The 12,817-nt window shown below is 36.0% G+C and overlaps 1 protein-coding gene across 1 annotated transcript; it reads left to right on the top strand.

The window, feature by feature from the left end:
- The first annotated feature begins 7,178 nt into the window (after positions 1-7,178).
- Positions 7,179-11,879, top strand: LOC123721079. Its single transcript, XM_045678385.1, has 3 exons — positions 7,179-7,404; positions 7,945-8,769; positions 9,295-11,879. Exons 1-3 carry the CDS (start codon positions 7,179-7,181, stop codon positions 11,877-11,879), a joined length of 3,636 nt encoding a protein of 1,211 aa, XP_045534341.1.
- The last annotated feature ends 938 nt before the right edge of the window (positions 11,880-12,817 follow it).

Raw genomic sequence — 12,817 nt, forward strand, 5'->3', positions numbered from 1 at the left:
GTACTTAAATGTCGCAGATAATATATATTTATTAACACCGAAATACGAGTAAAACATAATGGTGACATTTTAGAGAAATTTACACGTTTAGACGTTGTTTCTACGTATTCTACAGCTGAATCTGCAACTCTTCCTGAATTACAAGGAGCTTACAACGAACCGGTTCCTGTGTCGAAAGCTCTGTACTCTGATCTACTGAGTCTTTGTAACAGTCATGATATTCCACAATATTATCACGATTTCTATAAATCTTTGGCATGTGGAACCCACGAAGCTGCTGAGGTACAGGATCCGCTACAGGAGTCAAGTCTTTAAACGTGATTTTGCTTTAAATATTTTGGTACCCAATTTTTTTATTATGTTAAGATAATACGAATGTTGGTTTAGATGAGTTTATTTCCTACAGTTCCTTATAAACTAGTCTTAGTTTATTATAATTAGAGTAGGTACATTTTATAAAATAATTTAATTTAAATAGCACAAGTTTTAAAGTTAAGCATAAGTACCTTTTTTATTAGGAATTCTTAATTTTCATGGATAATATAAGTAAAAAAGTCTTATAAAGTCACGAATTTGTCATTTTAATTATGCTACTTTGATTCAATAAAAGATTGTTTAATAATAACATAATGCTCTTTTTTCTACCACTTTAAATGTTCCATTCTTATATTTCTAGTAAAAAAATAATAATAATAAAAGCACTGTCAATAAAAATAAGATATTCACGCAAAGATAAAAGATTTAAAAAAAACATACAACGATGAATATACAGTAAAATATGAATACCGTCCACAAAACGCTCATCAAGTTCAAGGAATAAGAACACAAACTATGGTTACTGTATCCATCGTGTATTCTATAATACACTGAAAAAAGCTGTAACATATTATTACTGTATCAACATTCATTATTTTTTTTCGTGGAACAAAGCTGTAAGTGACTATTATGGGAACAACCTTTCGACATAAATAGTAGCAATATGATCTTTACCGATTTTTTCCTATTTGGATAAAATATACAATCTTGTAACTGCAACAGTACTTTAGGCAAAAAATAACGAACAAGGTGACGTATAATTTATTTTAAGATATTCAGTGGTTTTATAGTTATTCCATAATTTCATTAAATATTTTTTCCTGAACATTTTCATTTTTACGATTGCGGCTTTATTCCCGGTACCCATCGATTTGTCATCTTGCTGCACTAATTGGGATAAATATAACAGAATACAAAACAACAATCATATTTTCCGGTGCTTTTATTACAAGGTTTTGCTCTTGTTGTGAGTTTGCTGAATTCAATTGGTCACAGTTTCTTTATTTTTCAAAAGTTCTTAATATATGTATGCAAGACCCACTTTTAAAATTTGACGTATCATGTCTAAAGTGTAACTTACTGTGAGTTTTTATTGTCAAAACACTTGTATAGCAACATATTGTTATCTTCTAAATAGGATCTGCAAAGAGTCTCGTCCACTGACCTCCTGATACTTTAGAAAACCAATTACCCAATTAGAGTGGACTAAGCCACGTCGCTCTGTTGCTCTGATTATCTTACTTATTGTGATGAAGGAAGCGCTCCATCAACCGCTCTTCTGCAACTCAGTATTACAATTAAATAATCTGGATAGAGCACTGATTGATGCTACACTAATAGACTTGGAGAATTGGATCGAAGTTTTATTGACCTCCAAAATGTTGTGGGAAACTTTTCCGCCCAGTAATTCAAAGTTTGTTTTGCTAACATTTTATTAAACTTTCTATGCAATAGTGTTGTTCATGCAACTCTATATTTGTGGTTACTATTAACTCGAGTTTAAGGTATGGCAAGGGGGTTAGTAACTTTCTTATAAAGGACTTTAAAAAGATCAACCTATTTTGGTGAGTGCCAAATTGCTTCTTCGATATACACAGCTTCATTTAAGTGTAGGAGGTCATGAACGTAACACATGTCTGCTGGAACTTATTATATATGAACAGACAGACATTCGGCCCAGGCGCGTGTTTGCCGAGAACACATAGACCGCCCGCATATTCATTAAGTTAATTGTTCCGTCAGAGGCTGCTCTTGAATCCATTATCTTAATTCGAGAGCGTCTACGTGCCGTCGCCGTTACGTTGGCTCTATGTTTAGGTGAGGAGGTAGTTTGATCGTATCTTAAGCGAGTGCATTTTGCATTAATTTGTTTTGACCGTCGGTTTGATATCTTCGTGAGCTGAATGCTGATTCTCTCGATCGATTTAAACAACGGTCATAACTTCCTTTGTGTTCCGCTTACATTATCCGTTGTATCGTAAACAAAATTAAAATCTGAAGAATAGAAAGGCCTGGATAGCAATGTTTTTTGTCTTGTTAAATAACGTTGCTTATAATATTATTATTGCTCTTAATACCTGTATAGGTTAGTGTGAACTATTTTTTTTATAGAATTTAAAAAGTTATAACTAATACTATAGAAAAATTATTGTCTGCTGTAGTCTTAATCAGGCTATATTTAATAGCTATAGTAAAATAATATAAGTTCTATGTTGCACAAGTTGTGTTTGTACGGTCCCGTGTATGTAGTGCGCTGTCTCTTGCATTCCCCGTCGTCTCGCACGCATTCTGCTTCCGATGGCCGCCGGAACGACGCCGGATGTCTGAGAATCGCCTGCACTTACGGGGCCATAAAATGCAGCTTGCGGATCAATCGTAATATTGACATCTGACAAGTTTTATTAGGTGTATTGTACTAGCTATCGCACGCGACTCCGTCCGCGCGGAATTAAAAAAGGAATAAGTAGCCTATGTGTTCTTCTAGACTATGTTCTACATCAGTGCCAGATTTCATTAAAATCCGTTGAGTCGTTCTGGAGATACCTTCAAACAAACAAACATCCATCCATCCATCTTAACTTTGACATTTATAATATTAAAAAGATTAGATTTGATTTGCTGTAAAAACCTTTTGCTTGTATATTAATTTTGAAAATAATTAGATGAACATTTTAACTATAAGTACACCAAAGTAGTTGTTTTAAGATATAACTTTCGAAGTAAGATGAAGATATTAAAATTTAAAGATTGCCTCTAACCGTTATCAAGCTGAAGAAAAATAAAAATCAATTAAAACAACGTAACTGACAGCCGACAGCAGCATTTTATGTCTTCGGTTCACAAGTCTTGTAGTCGGCACGTCTAGTTTGCAGCTTGTCCGTGCAGCATTCCCCGCTGGCCGAATGTCGGGATCGACGGTGATGTCAGGTATTGAGCCGTCGGTATCTTGTTACCAACCCAACTATCTCCGATACATTCTACGGAATTGGTTGGCAGATACTGTTGGCTATTTGCTGGAATAGAACGAATTGATAACATTTGACTGAAATTGAACCAAGATAGAAACAAAGAGATTATGTATGATAGATTTGCATTCATCTAACTTTAATCTTTTACAATTGTCTTAGGCATGTCTTTCTTTTGAAATATAGTAAGCAATTAACAATTAGGCCCTTCTTACACAAGGCACTGTAAATCTTTGAAACCTGGCAAGTTTAGTTGCTAAGTGACTTATGCAATATATTGTCATAGATGTTAGGTTATATAGCGCGCGTCGCCGACATTTATATCATCGCCAAAGTTAGTCGCTCGCAACCTGTTTGTCAAGCATGTCGTAAGAAAAGTTGCTATGATATTCAAGATGGTGGACATGTAGTCGCTATGCCTATATTGACCGAATAGACAACTGGCGTAGACGATACAACGTTGTGTGTTCGGAGCGAGCGCAACGCGATTCTAGCGACGCGACCATACATTTTTAGTTTCAACCATTTATATTACCTTGTGTACAAAAGGCCTTAGATTTAGATCCTTAGCGACCCATTGATTCAAATTGAATTATTCTGTATATTTGGAAGTACTTATAGGTAATAATGAAATGTTTGTATTTGTTCGCGTTTCGGCTTTGTCGTATTTCGCAATATATGCACATGACACGGATTCACTTACTTAGCTAGTAAGTGTCTATAACTACGCACGACTTCTACACATATGTACATTAGTCGTAGTATCGCCTCAATCAAGCCGATTGGCAAACTGGAAACAATTCAATAATCGATCGAACTAGCCGCCGTCTCCAGACTACACGATTAGCTACGCTCCGATTCTGTCTAGAGGATTGTATTCCATATCCAGGGAGACAGGCTTGACATGACTAAGGGTAGTATCATATTGTTACTACCACACGACAACGGATTTTGAGTAAAAACACGCGCTATTGTTTAAAGTACTGCAAGCATTTTTCAAAACGTTTCTTCGACTGATATCTTTAGCGTCTAACTAGAGAACAGTTTGTTTTCACAATTAAATAGGTAGCGTTTTGTTTAGCGAAAGAAAGTATATTAAAGAGAGAATTTTTGCTTCCTTTCATAACAAATTAGGCTTATTAAAGGTACATTCAGAAACACAAGTGCTAAAAAACCGTACCGTTCTTAATTACATTCAAATCACAGCGCGGCAATTAGACAATAAACAATGCTTTCATAACGAAATCAGATACTGAGTCACCAATTTGAAACGCTCTAAACAAACCTTTTAATATTCCTACGAAAAATTTAGAGAGGAAACAATTAGTATTCTGATTACTGTGTCCGTTTTCGACGACCAATGGTCCGCAACGAAAACACTTCGCGCCGTTTCGGATGCACGCGTCAGCCGCGGGCGTGCGTAGAGTGATACGTCATATCGATAGCGCCTAATGATCTGCTCGTTAATTAGATTTCGTTTCATGCATCAAAAGCTTTGTAGCGCCAAATGTGGTGGCAGTACAGCAAGGGGCTACTTATTACTGTTCCTCTAAAAAAAATTAATTCTGATTTTTCTGGTTATTTTGAATAAAGTTGTTTAATTACAGGTATTATACGTGCTATTGTGAACGTCCTGAATATAAATTGTTACTTAAGAGTTATTTATACCGATAATAATTTCCGATACTTGATTGTTGAAGTATTATTAACCAACTGTGTGCGAGCAAACTTATTAATATTGCAGAGAAGATGCATACTTAAAGGCTGTAGATCAATATTTGCCTTATTGGTATTCACGTATTGTGTGCGATCACAAACTAAACGTCAGAAGGACTCAATAAATATTGTTAACTGTCGATGAGCGACGGAAATGATGTCATTTGAACTTGTATTTGTGTCCGGCTCCGGCCGCTCTCGCGTCGAGTACGCATTTCAAACGGTAGACATTTGAAATTTCATCCCGTTTGATTACAGAAATATAGATGGCATGATCCAAAATTAGATACCAGTCAAAATGTAGTCTTACATTTTTCCTTTTATTGAAAACTAGCTGTCGCCCGTGACTCCGTCCGCGTGGAATTAAAAAAAACTTAACAAGTAGCCAATGTGTTCTCCCAGACTATGTCCTACATCTGTGCCAAATTTCATCAAGATCCGTTCATCCGTTCCGGAGATACCTTCAAACAAACATCCATCCATTCATCTAAACATTCTCATTTATAATATTAGTAAAATATACTAAAGTACTTATGTACTTGAGTATATAGAATTATTTACGAACATGTGAAAATGTACCTTTTTTGTGGCAAAGTTAAAACAGAAATCGTATCAAATTTACATGCAATATCGTTTCCTCCTAAGAGCATTATAATAAATACGATAACCAAGTATCATTTACCCTTCAGTGTAAGATTAAGTTCGCAATCGCTAAATAACTTCATAAACGCCACATAAAAACGGCTAATTTATGTCGAATGTTTACAATTTCGAATAAAAGATGGCGGCCGCGGGCAGAAGTCGTTTATGAGAGCGTAAAATATTTTACGTCGGCCATTTGCAAGGACACAATACCTACGGCCGATGTTCAACAGTTCTGTTGAAAATATTTGATTGTAAAGTTTTATTGACTTACAATAAGATTATGATTGGGTCTTGTATAAAAGTCTACGAGCAAGCGATTTCAAAACCTACGTTCGAGACAAGGAATATCTCGTTTACGATGTTTTCGGCACAAAAAGACTTTAGGAGTTCATGGTTAGATTGTCTAAATAATAACAAAAGATGAATCGAAAGATTGTACTGCTTGATGAGTTGTTTTTTCGTCATTAATATGAGAAAAAGGGAAATTCTGTAGAAAGGAAGATAATTATTAACAATTCAAAGAAATATTCGTCCCTAAAATCTATGTCTCCCGCACATTTGAGAGTAGAATCCTTTAATCACCAACGTAAGGGATCCCGCAATCTATAATTTGTTTTATGAATGGGCGAGTGATTGCTAAGCCGAACTGCTTTGATATTTACAATTTCATAAATGCTGACAAATTTTCTCCGGCTTACAAACTGCTTGCTGTTCACTTCTCAATACAGTCATCAACTAACTCAATGTAATTACAACGTGCGGTTTAATTATACAATATTATATATAACCAACAGAACGTTTATATAGAAATTCACAGGCATGGAATATGTTATGTAGATAGAATTATTATATTTTGTAATTAGAAAAGTTTAGGAAGCAAGACATGAGTCGGTAAATGAAAAAAGTATAATAGAGAACATAAAGGATTGTTGAACGAAACTTGTGACTGACAGATGACATAATACGACAACTGACAGATGACATTAGCACATTTTTAAAGTAACGCAATCGCAACTTTTTTTCCCTTCTTATTGCAACCATTGTTAAAACGTGATTGAAAATTATACATCTTACACATTATAGAAGCATTTTATTCAAAAAGTTCAAGAACCACATTGCATCCCCAACATTTGGTCCCAACTCGAGCCGAATATCAGCAAATTGCAAGATATAAGTACTTTGATTACGAAGTTTTTTGTGAAAATCAAGATGTCGTCTGCGACGCAAATCGTAGCTATATTGGAAGACACGGCGTGTTTGATAAGAAAAACACAATCTAACATCAAGAAATGTCCAAAGTCACGATTAACGCCTGGATATATTGGTTCCCGATTAAAATTAACAAGTGATTACTGGGAAACATTCAAGAACGCACATCACGAACTTGTTAAAATTACGACAAAAGAACAAAAGGAAACATTGCCGTATTTTACTAATGACGAGTACTTTATTGTTGAAGATTTATTTATATCTATAGACAGCGAATTAAAAGATTTATTAAATAAGTTGTCAAGTGAAGCTAGCGAAAAAACAAATATGGCGTTACACGCACGCAATGACTTTGCACAATTACCAAAAATTAAATTACCAACTTTCAACGGAGACTATCAGTCCTGGCCTTCATTCCATGATATATATGTATCATTGGTGCACAACAATGAAGCATTGAGTGATGTTGAAAGGTTGCATTACTTGAAGTCAAGTGTCACCGCTGAAGCTGAATCACTATTAACACACATACAAATTACCAATGATAACTATGGTCATGCATGGAAAATGCTGAAGAATAGATATGGAAATAAAAAAATTATATTAAATTCAATCATGAAGAAACTTTTTAACCAAAAAAGAATAATGTCTCCTACCGCTTGTCAATTGAAATCCATATTAGACACTACACTAGAATGTTTGAATAATTTGGAGAATATGCAAATATCAACATCTTCTTGGGATCCAGTTATAATTTATTTGGTTATACAAAAATTAGACCCGGACACACACAAAGGTTGGGAAGAATATTCATACAAGGAGGATTCATCATTATTACCATCATGGATGGATTTACAAAAGTTTTTAAATTCAAGATTCAGAACATTAGAACTTACAAATTCTGTAAAAGACATGAAACCCATCAAACAGAGAGTATATCATGTTTCCGCACCCAGTACAACAAACAAAACATGCATAATGTGTTATGAAAATCACACCTTGTGTCATTGCAAGAAATTTACAAGTATGAGTCAAAGTGAAAGAAGCCAATATGTATTATCAAAGAAGTTATGTTACAATTGTCTTATACCAGGACATTCTGCATCAAGATGTACATTACCCGTCTCATGTAGAATCTGCAAACGTCGACATCATTCTCTTCTACACAACAACAAGGAACAGGAGACTGCGGCTTCAACAAGCTACTCACCACAACCGCAGGCTTCACAACACAAACTAGAGGATGAACAACCGGTACAAGTAGACACTACTATTGCATCTCATCTCACAACTAGTCAAGGAACTGCGCTTCTGGCCACTGCATTGGTAGAAGCACAAGGGCTTGGTCAAATCATACCGCTGCGAGTACTCATTGATCAAGGCTCTCAAGCAACATTTATTACTGAAAAAGCAACTCAATTATTGAAGCTACAAAGAACACATATGAAGGGAAGCGTCATAGGTGTGGGATCATCAAGAACAGAAATTAAACATGTGGTGCAGTTATTAATAAAATCACGCTGGGATAACAACTTTAGTTTACCGATACAAGCCTATGTGATGCCTAAGCAACTGACCACAATGATACCTGCAAAAACAATCAACACTCAACCGTGGCCACATCTCAAGGGCCTCAACCTGGCTGATCCTAACTACTTCACGCCAGGGTCAATTGACCTGTTACTCGGGGTCAAAGAGTATGCACAAATACTACAACAAGAATTCATCAAGGGTCCAACAGGCACACCATGTGCACAGAAAACAAGCCTTGGTTGGATACTTTTTGGAGAGATTCAAACAAATCCACAAGATACTTACCTCGTAATGCATCATCATGTTGACATTGAAGATATTCTGAAAACAATGTGGGAAGTAGAAGTGGACATCAAAAGATCATTAACTAAAGAAGAAGAACTCTGTGAACAAATATATCAACAAACTACAAAAAGAAATAAAGAAGGAAGATATATAGTGTACTTACCTTTTAAAAATAACAAACCTATATCTGCAGAAGGAAACACTAAAGATATTGCCATAAGAAGATTCCTGCAATTAGAAAAAAAGTTTCATAAATTACCAGAATTAAAAACAGATTACACAAATGTTATAAATGAATATATTACAAAAGGATACTTAGAAAAAGTTTCTGAAACAGAAAAGAATATAAAGAATTCAGTGTACTTACCTCACCATGCAGTAGTCCGTAGTGACAAAGAGACTACTCGCACACGAGTCGTATTCGACGGTTCCTGTAAGGGCACAAACAATATATCATTAAATGACGATCTGCTTATAGGTCCTCAGTTACAAGAAGACTTAAGATATCTTCTAATAAGATGGCGTACCAAGCAAGTTTGTTTTATGGCTGATATTCAAAAAATGTACTTACAAATATTAGTCACCAAAGAGCATACAGATTACCAACGCATTGTTTGGAGATCAGATGAAGCCGAAGACCTGCAAGAATATCGCCTTCTTAGAGTAACGTTCGGAACAGCCTCTGCACCATATCTGGCTGTCAAAACTTTACAAGTTGCTCATGATGAAGAAAAACATAATCCACTTGCTTCACAAACAATTATAGAAGATTTCTACATGGATGATCTTCTCTCAGGTGCTGATACACTAGAAGAAGCAATAACTTTAGCTCATGAAATTACAACTATTCTAGAAAAGGGAGGCTTCCAACTAAGAAAATGGTCATCCAACAACATTCAATTCTTACAGTCCATTGAAGAAAACAAAAGATCTGCAAATGTTAAAATTGATATGAATTTAGACGGCACAATAAAAGCATTAGGTATAACATGGAATCTAAACGCAGACAGCTTTGAATATTCACTAAGCCTATCACAAATCGGAAAGTCTATTACAAAACGAAGCATCTTATCAGACATACAAAAACTTTTCGATCCGCTTGGCTGGATTGCACCAAGTATTGTTTTGGCAAAAATGTTAATGCAAAAACTATGGCTACAGAAACTAACATGGGATGAAACAGTCAGTGAAGAACTAGAACAAGAGTGGCGACAATTAAGATTTGATTTTGACACAGTCCAAAATATTAAAGTGAAAAGATGGATTGGAACAACTACTACTAACAAAGATAAAATACAATTACACGGATTCAGCGATGCTTCAACACATGCATATGCTGCAGTAGTTTACATTAGAACTGAAACAAATGGCAGAATAGAAACAAACTTAATTGCTGCAAGGACACGAGTAGCACCACTCAAAACAATTTCCTTACCTCGCTTAGAACTTTGTGGAGCCTTGCTACTATCCAAACTTATGAAGCAAATTGGTGAAGCACTAAGAATACCTACCTCACAGATGTATGCATGGACAGACTCGTCAATTGTCATTTCTTGGCTTTCTGGAGATCCCAACCGCTGGAAACCTTTTGTAGCAAATCGTGTAATAGAAATCATAGAGAATATCAACCACAACCACTGGAACCATGTACAATCACAAGACAATCCCGCAGATCCAGCTTCTCGAGGAATGCTGCTGTCAGCTCTGAAGACATGCGATTTGTGGTGGAATGGTCCAAATTGGTTATCTGAAAAAGATATTAAAATTATTAAACAAGATATAGAATCAACACAATTAGAAATGAAAAATAAATTAATGGATAAAAACAAACCTGAAATTACTTACCTGATTACCGATGAACCTGTAAAAGAAGAAACAACATTAATATCACAATTAGAAAATTTTGATAACTTAAGTGAATTACTCAATACAATTGTATATTGCAAAAGATTTTTAAATTTAAAAAAACATATTAAAGCAAACGCAAAAGAAATCACAGTAAAAGAGATAGAAGAAGCATTAAAATTTTGTATTAGAAAAGCACAAGAAGAAGAATTTCACGCAGATATTAGTAAGCTAAAGAATAAAAAGCAAGTAAGCAAGAAAAGTAAATTAAAGTCACTTAGCCCTTTCTTAGACGAAGAAAATATTCTCAGGGTGGGCGGTCGTCTCAGACACGCAGACCTAGATCAAAACAGAAAGCATCCTTTAATTATTGGAAACACAAACTTTCTTGTTCAATATTTAATAGCAGATGCACATGCCAAAACGCTGCATGGCGGCGCACAATTAATGTTGTGCTATTTACGTTCAAAATACTGGATATTAAGAGTAAAATCACAAGTTAAACAACACGTACACCGTTGTCTAATATGTGCAAGAATAAAAGCAATATCAAGAACGCAATTAATGGGAGACTTACCTAAGCAAAGAGTGCTGCCATCCAGACCTTTTCTGAACACAGGAGTCGATTTTGCCGGTCCATTTCAAACGCTGATGTGCAAGGGTCGAGGAAACAGAACGACGAAAACTTACATAGCAATTTTCATATGCACAGCTACCAAAGCTATCCACATCGAATTAGTGGGCGATCTCACTTCCGAAGCCTTCATAGGTGCTTTTCGACGTTTCGTCTCACGAAGAGGCAAATGCAGTCATTTATGGAGCGACCAAGGAAGAAACTTCGTTGGTGCAGATAAGCAACTGGCCGATGCCTGGAACGAGGCTAAACTACAATTTTCTGGTCATATCGCACAACAACTAGCCACAGAAGGCACTCTATGGCATTTTATTCCAGCTCACAGCCCTCACTTTGGCGGATTGTGGGAGGCTGGTGTCAAGTCTATAAAATATCATTTAAAAAGAATAATTTCAACTCACCTTACGTACGAAGAAATGACAACAGTTTTATGCCAAGTAGAAGCTTGCTTAAATTCACGCCCATTATGTCCAATAGATGACAATGATCCAGATAACCTCACTCCTCTTACCCCTGGTCATTTTTTAATAGGTGAAGCTCCAATCGTCGTGCCTTCACCAGACCTCAAGGACGTCAAAATTTCACCCTTAGCTCGTTGGCAACACACACAGAAGTTAGTACAAGATATTTGGCGGCGCTGGCAAAATGAATATCTGTCAAGACTACAACAACGCCCCAAAATGGCTGAAGCTAGAGAAAGAATTCAAGATTGGAGACATTGTACTAATTAAAGATTTCACTCTACCGCCAGGAAAGTGGTCTCTTGGTAGAATTACAGCCAAACATCCAGGAGAAGACGGATTGACCAGAGTCTACAGTGTTTGGAGTATCAGCGGATCTCATGGTTCGACCGTCAAGAGACCAGCAGTCAATTTATGCCCATTGCCTATCAATTATTAGTTTATTTTTTCTTTAACATCGTTTAATTGTATTAACGTTCTTTCATTTTATTAGTTGATTACATATTTTGTTTTGTATAACTTAGACAGCTAGAAAAGGACCATCTGTCCTTTTGGTGGGCGGTATGTTGAACGAAACTTGTGACTGACAGATGACATAATACGACAACTGACAGATGACATTAGCACATTTTTAAAGTAACGCAATCGCAACTTTTTTTCCCTTCTTATTGCAACCATTGTTAAAACGTGATTGAAAATTATACATCTTACACATTATAGAAGCATTTTATTCAAAAAGTTCAAGAACCACATTGCATCCCCAACAAGGATATTAAAACAAAACAAAAGAAAAGCGTTTAAAAATGGTTTGATACGTTTATGGTGTTAATCTTAATATATATATGAAGGGGCAGGAGGGCCTTCATCAGAAATTATATTGTGCGAGTATAAAAGCGGGTATGTCGGCAGGTGGGCGTGAACAGATTACGAGTCCTTGTTGCAATCGCAGTTGTTTAATAAGGGTTAAGTAACCAAAAATACACAGTGGAATGAACACTGTAGTGTCTAACCAACGCGACATCAACTTAATTAAGCGGTAGATTTAATTTGTTAATTAGATGCTAAGCGATTCGTCGCAAGCGTGGTGCGCGGGCGCCGTCTCGAACAACACTGTTCAAAGATGGCCGCCCTCACAACCATCGACAGTGACGCTTCGCTTGGCTGACTTTTGACAGCTAAAAGTCAACCAGACATTTGACTTTGGCGGA

Source organism: Papilio machaon, chromosome 6, assembly GCF_912999745.1.
Source record: "Papilio machaon chromosome 6, ilPapMach1.1, whole genome shotgun sequence".
In the NCBI taxonomy this organism is placed as follows: Eukaryota; Metazoa; Arthropoda; class Insecta; order Lepidoptera; family Papilionidae; genus Papilio; species Papilio machaon.

Coding starts and splice junctions, on each gene's coding strand:
- LOC123721079 (XM_045678385.1), top strand. CDS start 7,179: ATGGCGTTACACGCACGCAATGACTTTGCACAATTACCAAAAATTAAA. Junction 7,405..7,944: donor AATTACCAATGATAACTATG/GTCATGCATGGA, acceptor GTCTTATACCAG/GACATTCTGCATCAAGATGT. Junction 8,770..9,294: donor AACTAAAGAAGAAGAACTCT/GTGAACAAATAT, acceptor TTTGGAGATCAG/ATGAAGCCGAAGACCTGCAA.